The 27,682-nt window shown below is 43.0% G+C and overlaps 2 protein-coding genes across 6 annotated transcripts in view; both read left to right on the forward strand.

Moving 5' to 3' along the window:
* The window catches only part of ptpn9a (protein tyrosine phosphatase non-receptor type 9a), a 30,291-nt gene extending 26,785 nt beyond the window's left edge, over positions 1–3,506 (forward strand). For both annotated transcript variants that reach the window (XM_028038597.1, XM_028038601.1), the window contains exon 14: positions 803–3,506. In XM_028038597.1, the coding sequence (XP_027894398.1) occupies positions 803–993 (191 nt within the window). In that variant the 3' untranslated portion in view covers positions 994–3,506. The remainder of the gene's footprint in view (positions 1–802) is intronic.
* Positions 3,507–5,384: 1,878 nt separating this feature from the next.
* Positions 5,385–27,133, forward strand: sin3aa (SIN3 transcription regulator family member Aa). Of its 4 annotated transcripts, none has more exons than XM_028041187.1 (21): positions 5,385–5,472; positions 10,749–10,968; positions 11,774–11,956; positions 12,066–12,172; positions 12,270–12,576; positions 12,651–12,893; positions 12,976–13,128; positions 14,911–15,066; positions 15,185–15,274; positions 15,694–15,812; positions 15,914–16,124; positions 17,004–17,120; positions 17,247–17,485; positions 17,641–17,824; positions 19,378–19,966; positions 21,361–21,530; positions 21,631–21,804; positions 23,032–23,124; positions 24,002–24,096; positions 24,971–25,163; positions 25,294–25,524. In XM_028041187.1, exons 2-21 carry the CDS (start codon positions 10,780–10,782, stop codon positions 25,522–25,524), a joined length of 3,843 nt encoding a protein of 1,280 aa, XP_027896988.1. In that variant the 5' UTR covers positions 5,385–5,472; positions 10,749–10,779. The 4 variants fall into 4 exon arrangements, with proteins under 4 accessions (XP_027896988.1, XP_027896981.1, XP_027896998.1 ...); XM_028041180.1 differs by lacking the exon at positions 5,385–5,472 and adding an exon at positions 5,871–8,457; XM_028041197.1 differs by lacking the exon at positions 5,385–5,472 and adding an exon at positions 10,546–10,660.
* The last annotated feature ends 549 nt before the right edge of the window (positions 27,134–27,682 follow it).

The following is a 27,682-nucleotide window of genomic DNA, read 5'->3' on the forward strand; positions in this document are numbered from 1 at the left end:
AAATATATAGTATACTAATGATGTGATATAATAATAAAGAAGTCAGTTTTTTGTAAGTAAAGGATGTGTAAATGACAAGATCAAAAATCTGAATATAGTTTTGCATGTTTTCTTTATTAGAAAAGTTTCTATTGTGGAAATATTTTTGTGGTGTTTTTTTTATCTTTCTTGCCTAAGTTTTGGTCTGTTCTTACCAACAAAAATGAAGTTTAGGTCAATTTCTTTAAAAAGAGTTTCTCACACAATTTATTGTGTCTGCGCTTCCATTACAAATGTTCGCAAAACTTTGTCGATATTTTGCTAATGTCAAAAAAAAACACAATTTCACAATTGTGTTTGTTTACACGATAAGTCACTTAATCACATGCCGTGCCATCATCCTCCTACCACTTCCTGTTGTCTTTTACGTCTTTTCCGTCAGTGTTAACATCTAGCTGTTTATCATGTGACTTGTGAAAACGCAAAAAAAGGCATTTAAGTTGCAGTTTTGCAAAGGGCCGATATGGCCTAGCACAAAGAAAAACATACAGAAAAATTAGTTTTTTCGAAAGGGTTGTACTTCCATTCCAATTTGTGCAGTCTTATCGTCGGTCAAATTTTGTACAGCATAGTGTTAATTGCACGGGAAGGCAATGCTGAAGTGGCATTTCCCCAAAGCGGCGTCTTTCTGCAGCAATGAAGCACAACGCAAATCAAGTGGAACGGGACTTTCAAGTGGTTGGACCGATACAAATGTAAAAGCTCGAACAATTTCAAGAGGTCTGATACAGGTGCGAGTCTGACTTGTCCCTGTTCTCGGCAGGTACCTTCTGCGCCCTGGACATCTGTCTGTCCCAGCTCCAGGACGTGGGCTCCCTCAACGTGTTTCAGACAGTGCGTCGCATGAGAACGCAGCGGGCCTTCAGCATTCAGACGCCGGAGCAGTACTACTTCTGCTACAATGCTATATTGGAACACGCCCAGAGACAGGGCCTGCTCCCGTCTAATCAGTAAGGCCCCGAACGACGACAAGGACTTTTCTGCTGTCAGCCTGCTGACCCTGCAGCCAGGCTGGGCGACCGGCCGACCGGAGGAAGTAAAGTCAACTCCCGACTGAAGACGAGCTTTCGCCATAAGCCGTTGGCAAACCAAGTAAACGCATTAAAGATTAAAAGCCTTGATCGCTGATGATGTGTGATGAAACTGTGGCTGTCGACAATGTGATGTTTTAAAAGGTTTGTTGAAAACATACAGAAAAATGCAGCAGAGTGAGCGGGCCGCTAAGTTTTGGAGGCAATACAACGCCTTGGAAAGGTTTCTGTACTCTTCAATCCTTTCTCGTTTTGTCACTTGTCCCATCTTCAGTGTGTTTGGCATTTCAGTTGATAGACCAACACAAAGAAGTGAAAGGAAACTGGTACACGATTTTCAACTTTGTTTATGAATCGACGTCTAAAAAAGAAGTCCGTTGCATTTAGAGACGCAAGTCTGTAAGGCTACGCCCAGTGATTTCCAAAAAATGTCTGAGATCTTCACAAAACAGCATAATTGAGTACACAGATGGACTCAATTCATTACTGTGATCTCTGAAGACAATTTTATTTACAGGTATCAGAGCAAAGGGTTAATCGATGACTTTTATTAGAGCCAGTCAACCAGATTACAATAAATACAGAATTCTTACTGAACATACGCACCTATTGACACACTTAAAATAATACTCACAAAACAGTGCATCAAAAAGCAATACAATGCACTAGTTTGAGTTTTCTTTTTTCTTCAACAAAAGGAGAAAAAACATTTAATAAAACTAAGGGCAAAACCAAGTCAACACAAAAAAACCTCCAGATATATACACCCAGGTTTTTTTGTTTTTTTTACTAAACATATTTATAAAGAAAAATTAAAATTTAGATTTAATTTCCATTTCACAATTGCTACTTTTTATTGGTCCGTTTTACAAAATCCGAACAACATCCGTTGTCAGAAATAATAAAAACTTCCAAGGGTATTAATTATTTTTGCAATACACTGTGAGGCCTCACTTCATCTAATTACTAATTTTAAAAAAGTTCACTTTTCACTGTTAAGGACCTCGAAGGGTTAATTCACCTCAGAAGTGTCTGCTGCTCCTTTAAACTGTTAAGCATCATGTTATGACATTACAAACCTGCTCGAGTCCTTGTCTCTTAGCGCAGCTTTACTATCGATTGTGTAGTTCAACATCCCATTAAAATCCCTTTAGGCCACGGTAGTTTCGTATTGCTGAAATTTACTGCCATTTTTGGGGTGAAATATTCCTTTAAACCAGTCTGATTTTAACTGTTTGTTTTTTTGTCGCCCCTCAGTGTTTCATTAAGGCAAACATTGAGCACAGTGCGTCTTAAATCCACGGTGAATGCCACACGGAGTTGTGGATGTTTCCGTGGAGGTCAGGCCACAAATTCGCTGCCAACCGCCACGTTTACCATAAAGTGCACACTGTCTTTCAAAGTGAACAGAGCGAAAGCACATCCATCGTTTGAAAACCTGACAACTCCCCAAACGGCTGCTACATATTTTGACTGAGTGCTCCTGAAGTTTCAATCCACTCGGACCTCTTTTGAGTTTTCTTTTGTACAATATTAGAGTGGTTAAAAAAAACCCCCACAAGCTTCCACCTCGCCTAATATATTAAGAGCTTTTGGCTGCCTTAACTGTGTTAGCGTCGTGCTGCACAGACATTTGTTTTAAGGCGGTGCCTGTCACAAAAGGGTAAATCGGTGTAAGACCTCACGAGTAGTGCAATATCTTTTTTATGCATAAATCGTGTCTTAGCACTTTTTACAAAATTTTAAAAAGTAAATAAATAAAAAATAAAAATCCCAATGTGTCCTGGCGTTCCAGCGTGGCATTGAGAGGACAACTTTAATGTTAGATGACTGTATGAGTCTGCGTGTGATGCTGGGATTCGTTGATTGTTGTATATTTAGTGATGCTGTAGCTGTAAAACACGGAGATATTTACTGTTATCATCTGCATAGAGCTTTATTGGGACTAATGAAACGGACCGGACAGCAACGACGACGACGTAAGTAAGCACAAACGTGTGCCGACCGCAGCCTACAAGTCCTCCTTGGACACTCGAGAATCAAGAATAGTCTAGTGCTTTCGTCGTGTCCCAGTGTATTGCCGTTGTTATTATTATTATTACAGTACATGTACAAAAGTTGTGTTTTTGTGTGTCGTTTGTCTTACGTTTTTTACTCCAGAGTTCATATTGAATTTGCTGGTAGTGAAGCTTTTTTTTTTTTTTTAAGCCTGGAATTTCCACCTACTCTGATCTTTAGAATTAGTTCTCTTTGCAATGACGGACACGAGATGTGCCGCTTTATTTTTCTATTATATTCAGCTACTGTTTTCATACAAATATGCAATTACCATTAATTTTATATTTGTTCTGTTATAACATTATGTTTTCACTTTGTATTGTATTTCATTGCTCATTGATTCATGCTATACTGTAATAAACACAAACTATGTCAGCATGGTTGTCAATGGTGCGCTATGTCTTCTGGTTGAACTGATTTGATGTTATTGCTTTTAAGGTATACTTAAGGTACATTTCAATTTATTTATTTATTTTTTTGTTGTTGTAGGGATCCACCTACAAATCATCCCCGGTTTCCTTAATATTAGGAATTTGACGATTGGACATTACATGAGAAACTGATCTTATCCACCGATCTTGTCTACCTCCACAGAGGCCTGAAAAATGGCCGCTGTCTCCTTTTGCTCTGCCGGGAGAGAGGGCTGATTGACCAGGTTACGTCTGCATGAGTGCAACTAACAATAGTCTTCCCACTGTTGTCAACTTTCTTGTTGTATTTAGCAATGTTTCAGACCAAAAAATAAATAATCTGAATCGGCAGGTCAGGTCAGAAGACTGCAATCAGTGCCCCACTAATTTTGAGGGGGCCATGGGGTTATTATGAATGAACATAAACCAGCTCAAGAAAAGCTCATTATCACAAAAAACAATGTCATTTGAGCCATATAATCCTCTGAATCTAACCACAGTTCTTTACTTGTCCCTTCAGTTGACGGCTCAATATCTAAAAGCCCTACTTTGCTCCTAAAAATACTCGCGGGTTTCCTGAAAAGTGCTACATGCACCCCTCAGCTGCTGAGTTTAGACAGAAGGTGTGGCAAACCACAAACACGAAGAAGAACGCTACGGAAACGAACTGAAGGGTTCTCCTGGTAAAACACCACGGCACTGAGGTGAGATGCATTCTTTCTACGCTGGAATTTTGTGGTAGAGGCTGTGCCCCTCTGGTACCTCTGCTGGTATTTTATGGAGTATGGTCAAGAGGAAGATGAGAGACACCAGAACCAAAAGTGCAGATGAGCTGAAGGATGGTCTGGTGATAAAACTGAAGTGGCTGGCAAAAAAAAAAAAAAAACTTCACAGTTGTAGGAACCCTGAAAACACCAGGCCTACAGTAAAATATGAGGGTGACAGGATCACAGTTCAGGGCGTTTTTGCTGCATGATGAGAAAGGGACATTACATGGATATATTGATGCAAAATCTAAAGACGTCAACCAGAAAGAAACTCTGGGTGTAAAGAGGTTTTCTAAATGGGCAATGACCCTAAGCATAGAACCAAATTAGTTGGGAGGCATCTGAAAGACATCTAAGTCAAACATAAGACAACAAAGTGATCCTGAAACCTTTATCCAAGCACCAAAATGAAAATTGTGGCCAGAGCTAAAAATTTATGGGTGTGCAAGGGTGGCCTACCTACCTGCCACAAAGAGAGTCACAAAAATATACATAAAAAAACAGGAATTTCAGTTTTAGTTCTGCTAATCTTGTAATATAATACAGGGAATGTTCTGTCTGATTTAATATCAGTAAGGGAAAAAAAGGTCTTCTCTTTATACATTGTGCGTAAAAATCTGGTTTCAACCACTCCTCATGCACCATTTGCTTCGCATATGGGTGCCATGCCTCAGGGGGCGCCAAAACGATGGCAGAAAAATTACTCCAACCCTGCATTTTCTGAATTTAACAGCTGTTTATGGATGGAGGAGTGAACCTATAATGTGTCTGCATTCACCTCAGAAAGTGCTTACTTAGTACTCAGTTGAACATTTTCAGAGACTGGTCTTGTAATGACATTTGGATTGAAATGTGGCTATTTCAACAAACTGCACTGCGGTCTATTGTTATCCATGTATAATACTAGACTAAATGTTTGTCCTTCGCATATTTTAAGCTGTAATTAATCTCTTAACAGACGGCCTGATGAAGGTGAGGTGAACACAAAGAGCCGAGACCGTCCACTGTGTCTCAGACTCCAGTGGACGGTGGCGGTGCCTCGCTTTTAGCGGGCGATATTCAAAACAAAGTGACGCGTCTCGCGCTACGCGCCAATGCCTGGAGAGGGGGCGTCTCCAACTATTCTGTTACAAACACAATTCCGGAGTAAAGGAGCCTTTTTCCTGGGTATGTAACAGCTGTTTAAACTTAACGCCATTAAAAGTAGCAATGCTCGAACCGCTGAGCGACGACGAACGAGGCACCGAAAGCGGTTATTTGTCGCGAGGTGCCCCTTTTGTTGCTCGTAAATGAATTGTATCCGCGCGGCTTTTATCTGTTCTAGAAGGCTCGGAGATCATAACGTGGTAGAGAGCGGGGGTAAATCTGCAGCATTATGTCGGCTGGTAAACAATCTCCAGAGGTGGGGTTGGTTGTGGCGGGGTGTGCGGTGGCCGTCCGAGGCGTCCCCCTGTCTGCAGCGTTTGTGAGCGGACGGATCGCTTCCGAATGGATCGGTGTAGGTGGGGAGGGGTGGGGGAGACGGAGGAGGAGAAGGGAGGGAGTTGTTGTGGTGAGGCAGCTTAGACATTTTAACCCCGGCGAATCGCGGTAAACAAAGAATATAACGCGTCGGTCCTCCCCCTGCGGGACAGAGGAACTGGGTTTGCTGGCGTCGCGCGACGGGGGGAATGGCGGGTCGCCGCCGCTGTGTCCGCGCGGCGACGGCGCAGCAGTTCCCGTTCCGTTTGACTTTGGCATTGTTCAGTAAGGGCAAATTGATCGGCTCATGTCGCCCAGAAAACATTCGGTGCTCGCCGCCCCCCTGTTCTCTGCGTCCACTTTGGGAAGGTGGACGTGGAAGCGGGGAACGGCTTCTAGAGGCAGAACGGGCGGCTTTAGCGTCACGGATCCTTTTGTTTGGAGTGCGCAGAAAAGTCGGCCGACGCACACTGCGCGGGGCTGCCGCTTGCTCCGTGTTGGTGGGGGGGGTGTTTCCGCAGCCCGCAGTGCGTTTTTGCTACATGCCTCTCTGCACAAACTTGCAAAGACAAACAATGCAAAGCAGTCGAAGTATACTTGTTTATTCGTTGCGCCTGAAGAGTTTGCCCCAGGTGTTTTGTGCTGTTTTCGGTGTGGATGAGAGTCGGTGAACGTCTGGTGCAGCCGACGGACGGCTGCTTCTGACTCCCCCAGCCTGGACGGGTAGAAGGAATCCCGGGCTAGTACTACTGGAGCTCCGCCTGTCGTGGGCGATGGTTTATTTTGGAAGTTCCACCTTTTGTAGGAGGGTACTTGTTGTGACGTTTACCCCGCAGCGATTGGCTCTAGAATATGAAATGGGCGGAGCCTGATCGTGCAGAAGGAATAGACCCCCGTTCTTTACAAAGTCACGTGTCATTTGAGTCCGGAAAGTAGTCCGTAATGTAGATGGACGGAAAGATCACCTGATGGATCCGAATGGGAAATTGTAGGGTTGCGACTGGATTATCAAAATAAAGGCTGCTGAAACAAAAAAAGACCCAACCGGGTATCGAATGGGTTGAAAGACACATGAAAGTAAAATGTGTCTGAATTTGTAATTTTTCATCTCTATATGCAAACATGCATTTTTTTCTGCCTAAAAACAAGTAGACCTCTGCACAGACCTAAATTTGGGCCTCTGTGTTTAGCATTTAACATTATCCAACAGTCGGTCATGGACACCTTTCATCACTGACTGATCAGGCTGCTGTGCAAAAAGCTTAGTGGAAGCATGCCGGGTGACTGCAGCCTTGAGAGGATTATGAAACACACTCCATTCAGGAGTTTGGGAGTGAGCCACATGGTGTGGAATCAATGCTTTATGAGCCACCACTCACATACATATCCAGGACATGCGCTACAACTGTATCATTCCCCATGTGAATCCAATGGCTGACCCAGAGACATCAAAAGTGTCTTACCTGGTGGTGGTGGTGGTTTAAATAAAAGTATATTTCTGGATTTGCGGTGGGAAATCAAGTTCCCTTGAGTGAGAGGTAAGCTAGCCAGAGATTCAGTATGAATTTGCCATATTAGTCATCATTTTGTAAGATGACCTAGCTACTGCCCGCACTATCAAAATGGCCAATACCCGCTTAGGTACCCTGCCTGGGGAAGACACGGAGTAAGATTGGCCAACTTTACCGAAACACTGCGGTCTTGTCAAGACAAATTGGTGACCATACTTTTTTTTTCTTTAAAAAAGGTTTTATCACCTCTAGAAACCTTTACTTGAGAGCGGTCAGACAGGAAGGCGGGTTACAAGGGAGGGGGAAGACATGCAGCAAAGGTTACTTAGCTGGGACTCAAAGTCATCAAGGACTGCGGCCTCCACAAATGGGTCACGCTTTACCCCTGCGCCACCACAGCACCCAACATCACCATATTTTTAAGAAGCGTCTATTTCTGAAAAGCTGTATGGGTGTGTATTTATTAATTTATTTAGGGTAAGCTACAATCATAAAAATGGACAGACAGATGCAATAAGTATATTTTTGTGGGCAATGAATCAATGTAAGATCAATTAAATTGCTGAAAAAGGTTAGCATACTCAAGTATTCATACAAAAATGCCAGATCCAAGATAGTAAACCTGTATCAACATCATGCCTTAGGATGCTACAGCATAATTGCATTTTTTCATTATGAAGTTATGTATATGAAAAAAGTACATTTACATTACAAAATGTCTTTTGCAGTTGTGTCTGCGGAACATTTCAAAGATAAACACTGCAAACCTGCCTGATTTACTCAACTTAGCCTCTGCCGCTGCACGTCAAGTCCAGAGGGGTGTGTTTGATAACTGTGCCATAAATTTCTGATCGACAGCTCACATTCAAAACATTAACAGAGGCCCCGCCCCTCGTGTGGCGCCTCTGAGTGAACCGACCAATCGCGTGTATTCTGGCGCGGGGTTTCGTCCAGCGGCCCCGCCCACCTCCCTAGCTAACCGAACGGAGATTGTTTTCCTCTCTCGGGGAGATTTTGACGTTGCTGCTCACTGCCCGAATTGTTTATTTTAAGTCACACGCCGCCGAGAAGTTGCTTTTCACACTCTTGTGTTTTTAAACCGGAGGTACGGTCGTGGGTCCAGATATAACGGATCGTCATATAATCGCCTGGGAACTTCTGCGAGCTGTTTGGGAGAGTGGTGAGTTCAACTGTATTCATTCAGTAAGCTAATGGAGCCAGCTAGTTAGCTGACGGTTTAAGTACACCAAACGGGATCATCCGCATCTCCATGCATGTCACTCTATCACAGATGATCTAAAACGTGCCGTGTAGAAATCCGGTTGTTTAACTGCTGACGTATTTTAAACATTTACCGTGTGGATCAGACTGATCGCTAACGGTTATCCGCATGCGTTTCCCTCCGAGTCCAGGACGGTCTTCTGTTCGGGCTACCCATGTTGTTTACATTAGCTAGCAGCTAGCTGGCGGCTCGGTACCGCAGGCGAGAAGACACATTTCCTGGAAAGTCATAAAAATAAACGGTATAATATGCTTTAGCATGAGTATTCTATGAGACTGTTGATGGGCTCGGTCAGTTTTTTGCTTACCTTTTAGAAATAGTGTGTAATTTCCCGAACTTCTTCGCCACGCTAAATGGCGGGCGTGCGGAAAGCATCGAGCTGGTTAACTTGAGGTCGGTGCTTGTGTTTGCTAGGCCATGTAAACGTGACGCTGAATTGGTTTTGTCTAGCGCTGCGATGCGAGAGTCACAGCAGCATTCAAGGGCGACGAAAACGCTATTACGAGTGGAGTCGGCGAAGCTCCCGAATGCATTAGCTTAGCATTCCGCGGCTGCTTTCAGTGCGACCGTGAACTGCTCAGCGCAGTTCAACCGCTGCACAGAAAGCGGCTAGCTCCGAAGCTTCGCTTCAATGTTGACTTGGGTGTTTTGAAACGCTTTATTATAACTCGCGAAGCTTCGACATTATCAAAAGCCGTTCATTCAAGTGGCCAGAAGCTGCTGGTGTCTAGAGGAAGTTGTGAATGACAGACGGACTCCCACGTTTCCACAGCACCTGTTTGTTGCATCGCTGACGTAGGCTTCTCGTGTTTTCATTGGCTACGGAGAGCGCGAGCTGCACATTCAGTACATGCTATTTGAACGAAAGTAGACATACACACTGTTGCTTTTCTCTTGCATGTTTGAATTAGACTAATTAATAGGAAATGACAGCTTTAACATTAAACTCTCGAACAAATATAAGCTAAAAAAATTAATACATTTCTCTAAAATGCAGCCAGATACACATTTAACTAATCTGAATATATTTTTCCACATTAAACAATTTTTCTTGCTAAATTAGACACACAGTTAGTACTGTTATGTATTTATACACAAGCAACTACAGTGGATCGAAGGTGACCACTTCATACAAACCCTCAAAAACATCAGAAAGTTTAAATAAAATGGTGATCTTCTGTTAAAAGGTTAACAGTAGCGATGGCATTATTACCGGTACCAAAGTTTACCAAGGTTGTAAAACGTTGCCGTTTCAAATGTATCCCTAATATCTTTTTTTTTTTGCTACATGTTTCCCTCTAATTATAACCCTCATTTTAGCAGCAGCATGAAAAAATATTTACTTTGTTCTGAATAAAAGCAATGAGGTCCCATTATACACATTTAATTTTTGTTTGAATACTGTGAGAATCTCATCTGGATACACTCGTATAAATTACTGGCTGTAATTTGTTAATTACAGCCGGTAGATAAATATATTGATGTCTTTATTTAGTAAAAATCCAGATTAGTTGGCTCCAGAGGCTATTTGTTAGCTTTAACCTCCTAAACCAACTAATGTGGAGTTAACCCAACTGTGCAGCAGTGGGAAGTGTAGTTGTCTTGCAGTCCTAAGGTTGTGGGTTTGATTCCACATGTTCTGCCACATGTTGATGTATTCAGGGGCAAGACACTTAACACTGACCTGCGTATCGGTGTTTGAATGTGACTCTGTTGTAAGGAGTCGCTATCACTACTAAGGTACTACTTAGTGAGTCACTTTACTAAACATGACTGCTTATAATGTTTTACTTGAACCTCACATCAAAAAGTCTGAGCTGTCTCTTTAAAACTATTTCATAACGCAGGCCACATTCTTGGTTTGTGTAAGTTTGTGCAATAACAAAGTCATACATGCATGATCACTTGGTAGTAAATCAATACGGTACCCTGTATTGGCTCCCAGCTTGATCTTGTTGCTAAAAGCTTTGGATGTCGGAATAGATTTTTTCGGTCTGAGGCAATTTTAGTCACTTTATGCTTCGGCAAATCTGCCGAATTGTTGCCACTCTGTGTGTCTTCTTCGTAAATTCACAGTAGATATAAAAACCAAAGGCATAAGGTAATTAGAAGAGACTGGATCAATTTAACGCAGGGGTTTGACAGCTCGACTGAGAAAGCTGACCTTCCAGCTGTCCTTGCATTCCCAGGTCTCGCAGCTCTCACAAGCATGAGTTCATAATGAAGCGGCGTCTGGAGGATCAGGACACGATTTTTGCGTCGCAGCAGCGGCGGCTCGCTGGCAACCCGGAGCCTTTCCAGCATCGCATGCTGGCCCCCGCCCCCGCTGCTCCAGCTGTGTATGAAGCCTTGACCGACAACATGCAGCCCACAGCTGGCGCCCAGTACTCCGTCCCCCCGGGATACCAGGTAACATAAATTTAGTTCATAAGGCTCTAAAGAAATTGCCATCTATGGTACTTTGCAAAGTTATTATCTCTTTAATTTTAATACATTTAGTCATATAGGAGCCAACAAACTTCAGTGTTTTTCACTGGGACCTTATGTGATGGACTAAACACAAACATATGCGTATCTATGGTTTGCAAAATTGTTACTAAAAAATCTGAAAAGTGTGGGGTGCACTTTTATGCAGCCTTTTTTATGCATACCACTTGGTTTCCATCACCTCGCTTTCTGATTGGCTAAACGTCACAGTCGAGAGAATATGTTCTCGTTTGTCACACCGTATGTGATATTAGGCTAAGACAGTTGAATAGCCCCAATTTTAGATCGCTTTTATACACGGCAGGAATGTCACATACGATTACCTTAAGACCATCGCTAATCAGGTTATCCTAAGTTTTTCCGATGGGGAAATTGGATCAAAAATCAATAAAGAAATCTTGTCGTGTGAACTTGGCAATACGTGAACAACTCTTCAGTCACGCTTTACTTTACCGAACATGACTGCTTATAACGTTTTACTTGAACCTCACATCAAGTTAAACGTTATAAGCTTTGTCCACCTTGTGTTGCTCTATCCCATAGTTATAATTATAGTAATTTTCATGGAAACTTGGGGCTGTGCCATAAATTAGAACATTAATCTTTGTAACATGAAAATATGAGTAATTTTATGGGGTGTAAATAATAAGTAGTAAGTCAGTGAAATACTGTGTCCTCACTCCGTTCAGCAAAACCCTACTTACTAAAAGTACCTCTCCTTCCTCAGGGCTCTACCGTGGCCCAGAACAGCGGCGGTCATGGGCACGCCCCGAGTCCGGCGGTCCACACTGGGCCCCACCATCACAGCCCCGCCATTCAGTCCCACGGGCCCTCGTTGATGTCGGGGCATGGGCACGCAGCGGCCCCTCCATCCTCTGCACAAGGTCACCAGCAGTTCCAGAGGCTTAAGGTAAGTGAGTTCAAGCGCCTGCCTCTGATTCCCTTCGTTGTCAATCAAGAGTCTTGCATCTGTAGAACGTGAATATGATAATGTCTGCCTTGTCCTGCATGTCTATTAGGTGGAAGACGCTTTGTCGTATTTGGATCAAGTGAAGCTCCAGTTTGGGAACCAGCCTCAGGTCTACAATGACTTTTTAGATATAATGAAAGAGTTCAAGTCGCAAAGGTGAGACAACCAGATTTGGGACTCACAAATCAGGTAACAGTAGCTTACTCCAGCTCCGAAACTCATCACCGCTGCGTTGTTTGTGTGTGTTCATCAGCATCGATACTCCTGGGGTCATCAGCAGGGTGTCGCAGCTCTTCAAAGGCCACCCCGACCTCATCATGGGGTTCAACACTTTCCTTCCCCCGGGCTACAAGATCGAAGTCCAAACCAACGACCTGGTCAACGTAACAACGCCAGGTCAGATCCACCACATAACCCCGCACGGCATCTCGGTCCAGAACATCCCCATAACGGGAGCAGCCACCCAGCATCCGCCCCAGCTCCCAGCTGCTGCGACAACCACTGCCGCCGCAGCCGCTCCGCTTCTTCTGACGCAACCAACCCCCGCCAAGATGAGCAAGGTGAGGTGGAGGGAACTCTACAGCATTGTTGTGCGCATGCGTCACATTTTAACGTAGCACTTTTTCTGTTTTAGCCTCCTCAGCCGCTGACACCAAGCAGCCAGACCAATCCGTCCATCCCTGTGTACACCTCCCCTCGCTCTCCACCCGTGCAGCTCCACCCGGCCCTCGGTGGGACCCCCCCTGGCCCGCCTATGCAGAACAACCAGCCCGTGGAGTTCAACCACGCCATCAACTATGTCAACAAGATCAAGAACCGCTTCCAGGGCCAGCCGGACATCTATAAAGCCTTTCTGGAGATTCTCCACACGTACCAGGTCTGTCTCGGTGCTCGGTGTATCCTTTAATTAATCCGAATTGTTTCAAAAATGTAACTTTTTGTCTGTTTCTGCACCATAGAAGGAGCAGCGTAATGCTAAAGAGGCTGGAGGTAACTATACGCCGGCTCTGACAGAGCAGGAGGTCTATGCTCAGGTGGCCAGGCTCTTCAAGAACCAGGAGGATCTGCTATCGGAGTTTGGACAGTTTCTCCCTGATGCCAATAGTTCAGCAGTAAGACTTTTTCACATTGTTTCTGCTTTATAACCTCAAACCTCGGTGTGTTTTATTTGAAAGTATGGTGTGTGTTTGAGGTTAGCCCCCTTCTTTGTGTTTTGGTGAAGAAAAGTCAACAAAGTTCATGGTAATGTGAATTGGTCAGCTGGTCAGTCCCATCTGACAAGACCACCTTCTTCCACATGTTTGCCATGTGCCCTATTTGACTTGAGGCAAGCTTTGAATTTGAATTCCAATGTCTTTCTTCAATCTGTGGGTCTGTCGTTTAGTCTTCCAGTGAATGCACAGTGGACCTGTTGTTGTTGAGTTGAGTTGTAGAGTTGTTGCCTTGGAGCAAGTTGGTTGAAGCTGGACTCATAGCCCACATCCTGCTGATAGCCCAGCTTGGGACATTGTTGTACGGAATCTGCATGTTCTCCATACAGTGAGTTCTTTCTAAATATCCATCCAAGAACATGACTATTAGATGTTTATTAGGTTAAATGGTCTCTCAAAATTACCCCTAGGAATCAGAATACCTCACCAGGGAGGATTCTTAGCCAGGTGCCTGAGCCACTTCAACTGGCTCCTCTCGATGTGGAGTCCCTCTGACTAAGTTTCTCACCATCTCTCTAACTCTGAGCCTAGACACCCTGCAGAGGAAACTCATTGGGAGCGCTTGTATCCACAATCTCATTCTTTCAGTCATTACCCAGAACATGTGACCATAGATCTATGAGGGAGGAACGTAGATCGACTGGTAAATGAAAAGCATCGCGATTTGGCTTAGCTCTCTCTTCACAACAACAGACCCCTACATTGCTTGCATCACTGCAGATGTAGTGTCATTCTACCTATCAAGTTGTCCTTGATTGGTGGGGTTACTTCGACTCCTCGACTTGGGCAGGACTTTGTCTGCAGCCCGTAAAGGGTATTCTAGCTGTTCCAACTCAAGACTTTGGTCTTGGTCAAGAACGTCTCCAGTAGAAGCTGGAGACCACTTTCCTGAAGCTGACAGGTCCGCATTGTCTGCAAAAAGCAGAGACCCGATTCTTAGACCAACAAAACGGATCCCCTCAATACCTTGGCTGTGCCTAGAAGGAGCAGAATCTGTGACAAAGGGCAAGTTTGATAGAGTCCATCTCTCATCAGAAACAAGCCTGGCTTACCCCCAGCAATTTGGACCAAGCTATTAAATTGGTCATTCTGGGACCTGACAGCCCATATCAAGGATCTGGTCCGCCATATACCCGAAGTACCCCCAACGGGACTCCTAGAGTGACACAATTGAATGCCTTGTCCAAGTCTACAGAAGACATGTAGACTGGTTGGGCGAACTCCTGTCCACTCTCCAGGAAACTGCTGAGGGTGTAGGGCTGGTCCACTGTTCTACAACCAGGAGGCAAATCACGCTGGTCCTCCTCAGTCTAATTCCTAACTATTGTGCAGCCACTTTTCTCTGGTAACGCTGAAAAGTTACCAGAGAAAAGCGTCCCTGGTAAGGTCTTACCAGGGACGCTTAGAAATGTGATCCACCTCATCACTCACCAACAGCTTCTCCCCTTAGAGCTGTGGCACTTTGTGGCTCCTCCAAAAGTTACTCTGAGATTCTTCTGGTTAAGGTTCTTCTTGTCTAGCCTGTCAGTGAACATCTTGATAGGCCTGGAGTTTAGCTATCGTCTTTCCATTTTTAGATGATAGATTGAACAGAGCAACCTAATCCTACTTTTAACTTCTCCACAACTTTCTCTAAAAATGGCGTGAGACATATCTCAGTCACTGTTGTGTCTTTCCCACCAGATGCTAAGTAAGACCAACGCAGAAAAGGCCGAGTCCGTAAAGAACGACCACGGCCTCACCACCAAAAAGGTGGTGCTCAACAACAAACAGAGGCCCAACCAGAACGGATGTCAGATCCGACGCCACCCGACTCCGGGGCCCACGCCGCCCGTCAAGGTTTGCACACACATTCCGCTGAAGCTTTATCCCTTCTCTGTTTTTGTTTTCGCCTTCATCTATGGTTGATTGTTAATGGGCCTTCCTATATGTCTGTGTGTATTTGTTCTCTCTGCAGAAAAAGCCCAAGTTACTGAATCTGAAGGACTCTCCGGTGGCCGATCCCAGCAAGCACGGAGTCGGCACAGAGTCTCTGTTCTTCGAAAAGGTGAGTTTGGCTTATTGTTGTTTGAAAATGAAACGAAGGGATGCCCCGATAAATTGTCCCTAAATTTCTTAATTTTGGAAGATCGGCAGTCTATACTTACTATCCACCTCTGTTTAGGTCTAAAAATAAAATACTGTCCCGTTTTGCTCAGACAGAAGACACAGATGACTGCAAGGTTAACAATAGTCACCCAACTGTTAACATCTTAGCGACTTTGTTGCTTTATTTAGTGACTTTTCAGGCAAAAACATTCAGTATCGGCCAAAATCAGAATTGGTGCATCCCTAATTTTTCTACTCTCCAATGAAGTTAAAGGTATCATTAAGGGTAAACTGGTTGAAAACACTGAAAGCTTTCTCTTATTGGACAGTCGTACTTGCATGTTTGCACATTACAACCCCTGATATCTTTCTTTGTAGGTCCGCAAAGCCTTGCGGAGTGCCGAGGCTTACGACAACTTCTTGCGCTGCCTGATCATCTTTAACCAAGAGGTGATCTCCAGGGCTGAACTGGTGCAGCTGGTGCTGCCCTTTTTGGGGTATGTAACCCCGTCATCTCTTTGCCTGTGATTGAAAAACTATTTAAACAGCCCTTGTCTCTTAGTGTTCGTGTGCTTTTTTGCCTAATTCTGATTCACAGGAAATTTCCCGAGCTGTTCAACTGGTTCAAGAACTTCCTGGGCTATCGCGAAATGTCCCACATTGAGACGTACCCCAAGGAACGCGCCACCGAGGGCATCGCTATGGAGATTGATTACGCTTCCTGTAAGAGGCTGGGTTCCAGCTACAGAGCTTTACCCAAAAGCTACCAGCAACCCAAGTGCACCGGAAGAACTCCGCTTTGTAAGGAGGTGAGGCACGTTAAGAGTCGTACGTTTCATTTCTGTTATAGTTGAGTTTTAAAATCAATGATATTGGGTTCCTAAGAATGTTTAGTCACCAAACAGAACCAGAAGTTAGTTACTGACTTTTGATGGTAGAGGAGACATTTTAAACTCTTTTCTTTCTTTTTTTTTTAGCATTTTGTACTATCAATTAATAATATATGCTAATAAGGAGGACTTGTGCTACTTATTACTTAGCAGCAATCTTCTTAGTCGAGAGGCAGAATTGCTTTTGCGGCAACAAAATAAGTTTTTTTTAGACATACGAAAGCTTTTTAATCTTTGCAAATTTGATCCAGGTTTGCTAATATAAACTATAAAACATCAAGTATTTCTTTATTTGACTGAGAAGTAAAGAAAAAGTTTTAACTTTTATATGAAAAACAGGTATTTTTCTTGTGATAAAACTTTATATTCTACCTTCCTATATGTAAAAAATCTTGAAAAGTAGAGAGTTGAGTGGTATCATATATATAAATATTTAGTTTTTTTACACAGTTATTGTCCCTGGTTATTAAGGATCCACTTTTTGAAGTGCTACCCATTGTTGCAAATATTTTAGTGATTGAGTAATCAAATAAATACAAAAATTGTTAAAATTTGTCATAGCTACTTAAGCTAGTAAAAGAATACAGTATATGGAAGAGAAAATGCTAGTAAAAACAATTCAGTTCCTACTTTTAATTTTAAAAAAACCAAAACATTTTATTGTTTAGAATACAATACGGTTCAAACATCATTTTTGGTCTCAAGTTTGAAATATGCTGTTGGAGCGAAATGCTTTGTCTCCGTCTCGTCTGTGGACATTGTTTGAGTCTTTCCTGATCGCCGCCGTCCCGTGTTCAGGTCCTGAACGACACCTGGGTCTCCTTTCCCTCGTGGTCCGAGGACTCCACGTTCGTCAGCTCCAAGAAAACTCAGTACGAGGAGCACATCTACAGGTGTGAGGACGAACGCTTCGAGGTGAGCAGGAACATTCTCAGCTGTTTCTTCTACATGGTTTTTATTCCCGCAGCGAGCATTTTTGGCGGGGTTTCTAACCGTCGGTCATGAGCGGACAGGTTTTTAACAGTTCTCGTCTCGACACAGCTGGACGTGGTCCTCGAGACCAACCTGGCCACCGTCAGAGTGCTGGAGGCGGTGCAGCGGAAGCTGTCCCGCATGTCCGCCGAAGAGCAGGCCAAGTTTCGGCTGGACAACACGCTGGGCGGCTCCTCGGAGGTCATCCACCGCAAGGCCATCCAGAGGATATACGGAGACAAAGCTCCCGACATCCTCGACGGCCTGAAGAAGAACCCGGCCGTTTCTGTTCCAATCGTGCTGAAAAGGTATCCGCTGAACTAAAGACTTCCTGTTTTGTCCCGTTTGTCAGATTTGATACCAAAGCGTGTAAAAGTCCAGGCTTTCAACCTTAAAAGATGCCTCTTAGAGTTGCGGAGGTTTCGCTTGACTTTGCTCGACTTTGTCTTCTGTTTGCGGCCAGGTTAAAGACAAAGGAAGAGGAGTGGCGGGAAGCCCAGCGAGGCTTCAACAAGATCTGGAGGGAGCAGAATGAGAAGTATTACCTCAAATCTCTGGACCACCAAGGCATCAATTTCAAACAGAACGACACCAAAGTGCTTCGATCCAAGTCTTTGCTAAATGAAATCGAAAGCATCTATGATGAGGTAACAAATTTCCGCGTTTCGTCTTTCTTGTTGATCTCCAGTGTTTATGATTGTGCAGGATATTACTGTGAAAAGCTTTCAAGTGTGGATGCAAGCATGAAAAATTGCATGTTCACCCCTTGTGCTGTTTGTTTTTCATATTTTCCATTGGCCACTTTAATTTCAAGATGAGAGCCATTTTTCAAGATGGCTGCCGTTTCTGAGCCGTTTAAGCCAGATATTGTCCTAAGACATGACACATTTTCATGACTTGGATGAACTTTGTGTCGCATCATATGTTTTCCACAGCTACGATCATCCTATTCATACATCTTGAAATAATATCAGCAAAATCAGAAACCGAGGATGTTACTGTTTGCGAGTCTCACACCAGTCGTCAACTGGTGACACAGATTGAGCGTCTTAATGGTTAGCGTTAACATCCACTCATTTTTTTATGCGTTTAACAACTAAGCATTAATAGCACTAGGCTTCTTTTTGATCAAATTAGTGGTTAGTGAACTGAACGTTTAGGGTAGCTCTGCCCACCACTGGCAATAAATACTGTCCACTTAATGTAAGACATCCTTTACAACCTTGGTGGCCATTTTAAAAAAATATCCACCAGAAAAAGAAAGCACAAGATTAAGAAAATATATGGTTCAAAACATATAGGCTATGATATTACACCAAACGCATTCATCTAATCGGGCAATTTAATGCAAATATTTTCTGACAACCACTGTGACCATCTTGAAAAATAATTTGAAAAAACTATCAGTAAATATAATTTCCGTGGATCCAGATATGTAGGAATTGAAAGCAATAATATTAAGCTGTGATGAATATTGCCAAATTTAGTGCAAAGAATTTTTTCCTTGATGACTATGGTGGCCATTTTGAAAAATGGCCTCTGGTTCTACTTTTTTAGTGGCTAGCAGTTTAAATGGTTTTTTTTAGAAAAGCAACCCCTAGAAATATCTGTTCTAGGTTCTTGTTAGTCTTGCTAGCCCCTTTTGCTATGCTCTGCTTTGTTCAGAAGGACTGGGTTTCCTGGAGGTGTGGACACTGTTGAGGTTTAAATTGTCACCCAATCGCTAACATTTGCCTATGACATATGTAACGCGAGTTAAACACTATGAAGCTTACCGGAAATTGCCTGCATTTTAATGATTAGATAATAATGATAAGATGATAAGATATGTTAGCAACCATTCTCTACTGCAAAAAAAGGGCTGAAGGAGAGCGCTATTAATGTTAAGTCAATATTTGGAAATGTGGCTAATGCAGACAAAGTGAACGGCTTTGTTCACTTCCTCCACTGCCATTTCTAAAACTGCAGGTAGACTAGAATTCTAAATCAGCGCAGAAAATCAACGTCACAACTTCTCCTTCTGTTTGCTGATTGACCCAGTTGAAATTTTACTGGAGTAATCTTAGTGAATGGGAGAAAGCACAGGAAGTTAGTGGCCAGGCTAGGTTCTCCGCACGTGAAAGATTTTGCTGAAATACTCAGCTATTTGTTGCACTGTAAGGAGAATATGATGTCTGTAAAGCTTCGTCTTGACTTCCAGCGGCAGGAGCAGGTGTCGGAGGAGAACGCCGCGGCCCCCGTGTGCCCCCACCTGACACTGGCGTACGAGGACAGCCAGATCCTGGAGGACGCTGCAGCGCTCATCATCCACCACGTGAAGCGGCAGACCGGCATTCAGAAGGAGGACAAGTACAAGATCAAGCAGATCATCTACCACTTCATCCCCGACATGCTGTTCGCGCAGCGCGGCGAGCTGTCGGACTTGGACGAGGAGGAAGAGGAGGAGGAAGAGGACGGCGAGCCGGACGAGGCGGGCGCGTCCAAGAAGCACAACGGCATCCCGGGCAGCGGGAGCCCCTCCAAGTCCAAGCTGCTGTTCGGCAACACGGCGGCGCAGAGGCTGCGCTCGTGCGAGGACGACGCCTACAACCTCTTCTTCGTCAACAACAACTGGTACATCTTCCTGCGGCTGCACCAGACGCTGTGCTCGCGGCTGCTGAGGCTGTACGAGCAGGCGGAGCGGCAGATCGACGACGACGTCCGCGAGCGGGACTGGGAGAGGGAGGTGCTGGGGCTGAAGAAGGAGAAGAATGACAACCCCGCCGTCCAGCTGCGACTCAAAGAGCCCAGTGAGTAAACTTCACAGATAAACATGCTGAGAGTTTACTTTAAATATGTCAAGAAATATGCTGTTCTTTAGCAAAAGAAATGTTGGAAACAAAAGTAAATATCTCACATTAAAAAATACAATTTTTGTCATTAAGCAATAAATAGAAGTAAAATATGTTTTCTAACTGGGAAAAAGTTAACACACCGCCTGTTAGCTTACTGTAGGGTGGGGCGATATGCCAAGAAAGAATCATAATACAAGTGTTTCATATCAGTCAATATAGACCATTGTTGATTTGTTTTTCGTTTTAAATATTTGATATAGTTCCATGTTTTATCCACATTTCCCTCTTGAGTTTTTCCTGCTTATTTTTCGTTCATTCCAGTGGTCTCTGAGACGCAGAGCGGAAAAACGGTCTGCAACATTTACACTCCGAAGAGCCAAATTTGCTCTCGGTCCAGCTAAACAAGACTTGTTCAGAGCTCTAAATGTTACATGATATTAAAAAAAAAACTTATGATTTGGGAAATATGTTATAATTTTTAAAGAAACCAATCTGTTTTTCTAGTTTTAAGGTAAAGAAAAACGACATTTTTATAGAAAAGTGGATGGATCCTTTTGTGGGATGTTGAAATTTATAAAAATGGGGAAAAGCACAAAGTTTCCAACTTGATAACAAAAGAGAAAAATTACTGCCAAATGTCAGTTCTTACAGCCCTTTGGGACATTTGGCTGACCGTATGCTTAGGCCTGTCATGACAACAAGTTTTGCTGGATGATAAGTTATTGCGGTAAACAATAACATTGAGGTTTTGAGACCATTTTCAAGAAATATGATGGTAATGGCGAAATAATGAAAGAACACCTTCTCAAAGATCAGCAAACTTTAAATTCTAATGGACTTTTAACGCTGGAACAGGGCGACATTTTAAATATCTAAAATAAATAAACAAAACAACAAATAAAATGGACACCGAAGTATTTGTAAACCAAAAAAAGAGCTAGTCGATACCAGAGCACCAGGCTGTAAACTTTTATCATCCAGTTTTTGGTAGAAAGAGAGAGAAAAAAAGAGAAAAACTCTAAATTATGGGTCTCATTTTAATTTATTGTGTAATTATAGCGACAGGCCTGCACACACCTGGTTCTGTTTTCAGTATTTTTAGATTTCTGTTACTAAACATGCTTAGTTTTAGAAATGTGAAAATAACCTCAAATTTCTGATAAAACTATTAAAGATATGGGCCTAAATTTCCACAGGAATACATGTCAGCTAAGCTATTTGCTCAAATACAAATCTAAAATTAGCTTAAAATGTTAACTCTTTTATCATTCTGTTTTAATTAATAGAAGACAGTTTTCTACTGTAAAAATTGTAAAAAGCATAACGTTCATAATGTCTCTGCTCTCCAGTGGACATCGAAGTGGAGGATTACTACTCGGCCTTCCTGGAGATGGTCCGGAATCTGCTTGACGGGAACATGGAGGCCTCTCAGTACGAGGACTCTCTGAGGGAAATGTTCACCATCCACGCTTACGTCGCCTTCACCATGGACAAGCTCATCCAGAGCATCGTCCGGCAGGTAACGGGGCGCCGCTCGCTCAAAGCCACCTTCTCTGTGAGCTGCTGGCGCCGCAGGTCTGACCTCTCCCCCCTCGCTTCCTCCTCACCTCCCTCTGTAGCTGCAGCACATAGTGAGCGACGAGATCTGCGTCCAGGTGACTGACCTGTACCTGGCTGAGAGCGGGAACGGCGCCACCGGGGGCGCAGCGTCCGTGCAGCCGTCGAGGAGCCCGGCCGAGACGGCCTACCAACGTAAGGCCGAGCAGCTTATGTCTGACGAGAACTGCTTCAAGGTGAGCATTCAGTTTGACCAAATTAAAGGGCATTAGTTGTCTTGGTTTTTTTTGTTTTTTTAATTCCCTGTTGTCTCTAATTATTATTTTCATTTTCCTGTCCTGAGTTGAGAAATACTGGAAATACTACTTTTGTTTTTGTTTCTTTTTCTTTCTTTTTTTGTCAAACTTAAATTTTTAGATCATCAAACAATTTTTACCGTATGTGAAAAGGCACTTTGCGCCTCTTGCAAAATAAAATAATCTCTTAATTTCACAAGTTTCACCCAGTTGTGTTCACTGTCTGACCTGCAGAGTCACTAAATGACTTAGTTACTTCCCTTCGCTTTTGCTTTTTAAATTGAGAGTCTCATCTATTCTTGACATAATCAATATTCGTTTTAGTCATGAGAGCCTAACACTGTTTTAAATTGGTAAATCCATCAGCTGTGGGTTTTCTCACAATAACAAGTCCATCCATCCATCCATTTTCTGTTCACCCTTGTCCCTAATGGGGTCGGGAGGGTTGCTGGTGCCTATCTCCAGCTACGTTCCAGGCGGGAGGCGGGGTACACCCTGGACAGGTCGCCAGTCTGTCGCAGGGCAACACAGAGACATACAGGACAAACAACCATTCACACACAACACACACCCCTAGGGGGAATTTAGATAGACCAATTAACCTAACAGTCATGTTTTTGGACTGTGGGAGGAAGCCGGAGTACCCGGAGAGAACCCACGCATGCACAGGGAGAACATGCAAACTCCATGCAGAAAGACCCCGGCCGGGAATCGAACCCAGGACCTTCTTGCTGCAAGGCAACAGTGCTACCAACTGCGCCACTGTGCAGCCACAATAACAAGTCACTGACCCTAAAAAAACAAACAATCCCTTCAAGCTCTTGCTGCGTGTAGCAGATGGAAGAGAATCTACTTCTTCTGCTGCGTACAAACTACTATCCATTTGGCTCAGACACTGAGAAAGAAAAAGTCTCTGTTGCAGCTGGTTGCAAGGTTTCTCGGGCTGGTGTTTGATTTATTTACTAAAGAGATCCAAAATGTTTAGGTTTCCTGTCTTTATAAAGTGATTTTTGTTTTTCTCCATTGAAAATAGTGCTGGTGTTTAGATGAGCATTAGTGCTGAGAGGAACATCCATTCTTCACCAACTCTTTTTTTTTTTTTTTGTGATAACTCCAATTTTTGTGGTTATTTTCAGTGGTTTGACTTCTTCTCCCTCGCTCTCTCAGGTGATGTTTTTGAAAAGCAGAGGGCAAGTGCAGCTGACGGTGGAGCTGCTCGACACGGAGGAGGAGAACTCTGACGAGCCCATGGAGACTGAGGTCAGAGGTCGCTCACCTGACGCATGTTGGCTCTGAACATTCAGCAGCCTGCTTCAGATCCTTGAAAATGTTTGCATTTCAGCTAGGTGGTTTCGAGGCTTGGCGAGTTCTCGATTTTTGGGTAAAGTTTCTTGAAAGTGCTTGATTTTCAAACTGCAGTTTTGTAAGAAAGTGTAATCTAACATTTTATTAAAAGACTAAATTTGGAAAATGTTATTTACCGCTGAAAAAGCTACTTTCATACGGCTAATAAAAACACGTACACATTATTTCTGAAGTTAAATCAGACTAATTTGTCCTTGTTTTAGGTCAGTTTCCAATTTCCAAAATGCTAAGCTACAGAAAGTTTATTAAGAATATTTTTTGTAACTTTTTGCATATTATTGTCTTTAATTTGAGCAGGAAGGCAATTTACCTTCACAAGATTTTTTCAGATTGTTTCAATGTAATGGATATCTATTATTCCTAATAGCTCAATAACTTATTGATCTGTGGAACTGGAAAAAAATTGCGGCTTATATTTTATACGTTAAACCACATTATTGAATTTGTGGGATTTTTTGTTAAATTTATGTTTTGTTCTCAGACCAGTCAGGTGCACAGGCTGTTTGTGACAGAGACATTTCAAAACATTAAATTTTAGTTTACCTCGTCCCTGCTATTGTACATAGAATGCTATCACAAGACATCTTTAACAACAATAATAAATGATCTCATGTTTAGTTCAAGTTTTTTTTTTTTTAAGTTTATTTGTATTGCTTTAATCTCCAAAGTGTGGTGTTGGAAAAGTTTGGAAAACCTACCTTGGAAATGCTTGAAAAGTTCTTGAATTTCACTGTGGGAAAAGTGAACGAATCCTGTTGTTTTGTGTTTGCAGCGTTGGTCCGACTACGTTGGACGTTACCTAAACCCGGACTCCACCACTCCCGAGCTGAGGGAACACCTCGCCCAGAAGCCCGTGTTTCTTCCCAGGTACTCTCTTTTGTTCTTCCTCCTCATGTGTCAAATTTCTGACAGTTGGTGACAGTCGAACGCGAGTCCTTGTTTGATTCATTTAAGTAACGATTGACCTCAGGACATAAGTCAAAATTAGAAGTTAAAAAGCTAACGTTAGCTCAAATGCTATCATTGTCATATCGACTTCCGCGATTGACTTCAGGATAGTTTTAGCTTTTGAGTCAAAGCTAGCTAAAAAGCTAAAGTTAGCTCAAATTCTATCATTATTGTATTTACTTACACTAACATGTTGGATATTTTTAATTTAATCCGTTCTGTAAGTCAACTATAACTTTTGATTCAAAATTAGGTAAACATGATAACATTAGCTTAAATACTATCACTATCATGTTGGCTCGCGCTAACATACTTAGTGACTCTAACTTAATCGATTCAGTAAGCAAATTTTCATCTAAGTCAGAATTTGTTACATAGGTATGTTTGCTTCAATGCTGTAATGTTGGGTTTTGCTAGCACATTGGGTAACATTAACTTAATCCATTATGTAAATTAGGTCAACATTTTAGGTCACAATTAGCTAAAAAGCAAATGTCAGCTTAATGATTTATGACTTACACTAGCTATACTTAGTAATTTTAGCCAAAGTAAGCTAACATAAGCCAAATTAACTTAATTAAACTTAGGTAAGCTAATTTTGGTTCAAGTCAAAATTAGCTAAAAAGCTAATGCTTGCTTAAATGATTTCAATATCATGTTGGATTTTGCTAGCACGTTGTGTTTGTGATAGATGTGATACTCAGACATGAGTTCTTGTTTGATTCATTTAAGGTTGACGAATTTGTCCCGACACGATTAACCTCAGGACATTTTGTCCCGCTCTCCCTACCAGGAACCTGAGACGGATCCGGAAGTACCAGAAGGACAGGGAGCAGATGGACAAGGAGGCCTGCGAAGGAGGGAAGAAATCCATGGAGAAGGAGAAGATGGAGTGCATGTTCAAACTAAACTCCTACAAAATGGTCTACGTCTTTAAGTCTGAGGACTACATGTATCGACGCACCGCCCTGATGAGGGCTCACCAGGTACTCACCAAAACATTTTCCACCAAGTTAAAGTCCCGCCTCTGACTTCGCTGCTCCATGTTGTTTAAGCCAGTAAAGATTTTCAAAAGATATACAAATATTACATCCCTTCCTGTTTGTCCCCACTCAGTCACACGAGAGGGTGAGCACGCGACTACACAAGCGCTTCCAGGCCTGGGTGGACGCCTGGGCCAAAGAGCACGTCACCCGCGACATGAGCGCCGACACCACCAAGTGGCTGATGGGCGAAGGGCGTGACGGCCTGCTGCCCTGCTCCACCACGCGCCACCCGGAGGTCCTCCACTTCATGAACATCAACAAGTACCGCGTGAAATACGGCACGCCGAGCAAGGCGCCGTAGCCGGCGGCAGCGGGGGTGGGTGGGAGGGGAGGAGACATGGTGGACTCCTGGGGGGAGGTGTGGTCTGAGGCCACAATCTAGAGGTAGGGATTAATATTGTGATTTTTTTTTTTTAAAAGGCCACCATGGGAGCAACGCTGATTTTCGCTCCCTCATGTGTTGCGTCCAGGGCGGCAGGATGACAGGTTTTCTGTTCGTTTTGTTGTTTTACCAGCGTTTTTAGCTGGGCCCAGCCTTTTTTTTTTTTTCCACAGGGCCTTTTGGTGCCAAAACTTAGGAGTGCTCACGTTCCTGAGCTCCAACCAGCACTCAGAGCCACTGAGTGCTGGTTTTCTTCCTTGAGCCGGTTTTCGTCAGGCGGCTGCGAAACGGTGAGTGGTGCTTTCTGGACTTTCCTCCGAACCGAGCTTCGCTTTGGCTCGCCGCTAGCCGCCCCTCCAGTCAGAAGCCATCAGAGCTCCCATCTTCCTACCTGAGGCGTTATTTATGGGAAAAACAATGAGATGAAGCAAAGTGCACTTATCCAGAAGGAGGTAGGGGTTTGGACGGTTTGGTTCCGACATGACATTCCCACGTTCACGACAGAATCCAGATTGGTCGTCGTTGCCGGGTGGAAAGCTGGAGGTTCGGGTGGTTAGGGGGGCCGGGGTTGACGTTTCTTTTTCCGAAACACACGGCAGCATTATTACAGACTGTGCCTGAGCCCTACTCGGTGCTGTCGGGTTACCGCAAGAAAGCACTGTTTCGTTTCATGTAATAAAAACGACAAAAAGTAAAAAAAAAAAAAATCACAACACTGTTTGGTCCTCAGACTGTAAAACTGTATAGCTTGTGAATGTCAGATCCTGACATGTATTCCAGTGTATGTGTTGTGTGTATATATATTATATATAGTTCTATTAACACACAAGATCCTCGCCGCCCTGGAAGTCGACCTTTTAAAGACGCCCTCTGCCAATACACCAGCTCACTCATCGAACACACACAAACACACACACTCTACTCATTCTGGGAGGACTGTCCTCATCCCGCTCGTGTTGTAAATACTCTGTAAATAGTCTCAGACTTTTTATGACGGATCCGTGTTGTTGTGCTAGTCTTTCCAATCTTACTGTGGACTTTAGTGATTAACGGCTAAAGTTAGGATGTACATTAAACGGACACATGCGAGCCCATTTATTACCATTTTTACCAAAGGGAGTTGTTAATGAAACACTTTTGATTTTTTTCTTCCCCCCGCCTTTGTGTGTTTTCCTTTACGTCTTTGCCTTTTAATTTCTGTCGTAAGAACATTTGGAGGGGAGAGGGAAGTTGAAATGAATCCAGGTCCTTAGGTTTTTGTTTTGTTTTTGTTTTTTGTTTGTTTCGTTCTCTTGACTGTGACAGCTGTTTGGTCAAAAATCACTGCCTCCGTTTGACAATGCCGTCCAAGGTTAATGGTGAGCCGTATCTCAAAGAGCGAACCCCTCGGCACGCTTCCTTCTCCCCGGGTAGTTTTCTGCAACCCGCACCGTATTTTTGATAATGTAAGAAGTCACATGAGCATGTCTTTAGTCCCTTTATTTAGACCTTATTTAAAGTAATAATAAAAAATGACATTTGTAGCCTATAAAAAACCCTTGTGGATATTTTTTTTATTGTTCTTGTGTCAATCCCTACTTCATTACAATCAATGGTTTTTGTTTTCTTGGCCAAATTTGAGTTACTGATATTTTTAAATATCTATCTTGCAATTCTTGTTGTTGGTGATTCACAATTGGAAATTAACGCACATTTTTTGTGTTATCGGGTTGAATCCAAATAAAATATAACGAGATGTTTCTTAAGGCAAACACTGTAAGAACACACAATTTTACCCAGGAGTTTTGGTCCACTTTCTAGTGCAAATGTTTTGGTACGCTTGGGGAAAAAAATACAAAACTAACAGATAGCTTTTTAGTAAAATATAGGAGCTTGTTTTAATTTTTTTAAAAGAAGCTCCTACTTCTTGCTGAAAAGTTACTTGAGAATTAGTTTAGTTTAGTTTAGTTTTATTTCAAGTGTACTAAAATATTTTCACTAGACCAAAAGCTCATGGTAAAATTTTGAATATGTGAAGTAAAAGATGAAGAAAAAACTTTCTATGATATGTTGAAACACGCCCGGCTCTTTAAGACTA

Source organism: Xiphophorus couchianus, chromosome 2 (genome assembly GCF_001444195.1).
Source record: "Xiphophorus couchianus chromosome 2, X_couchianus-1.0, whole genome shotgun sequence".
Classification (NCBI taxonomy): Eukaryota; Metazoa; Chordata; class Actinopteri; order Cyprinodontiformes; family Poeciliidae; genus Xiphophorus; species Xiphophorus couchianus.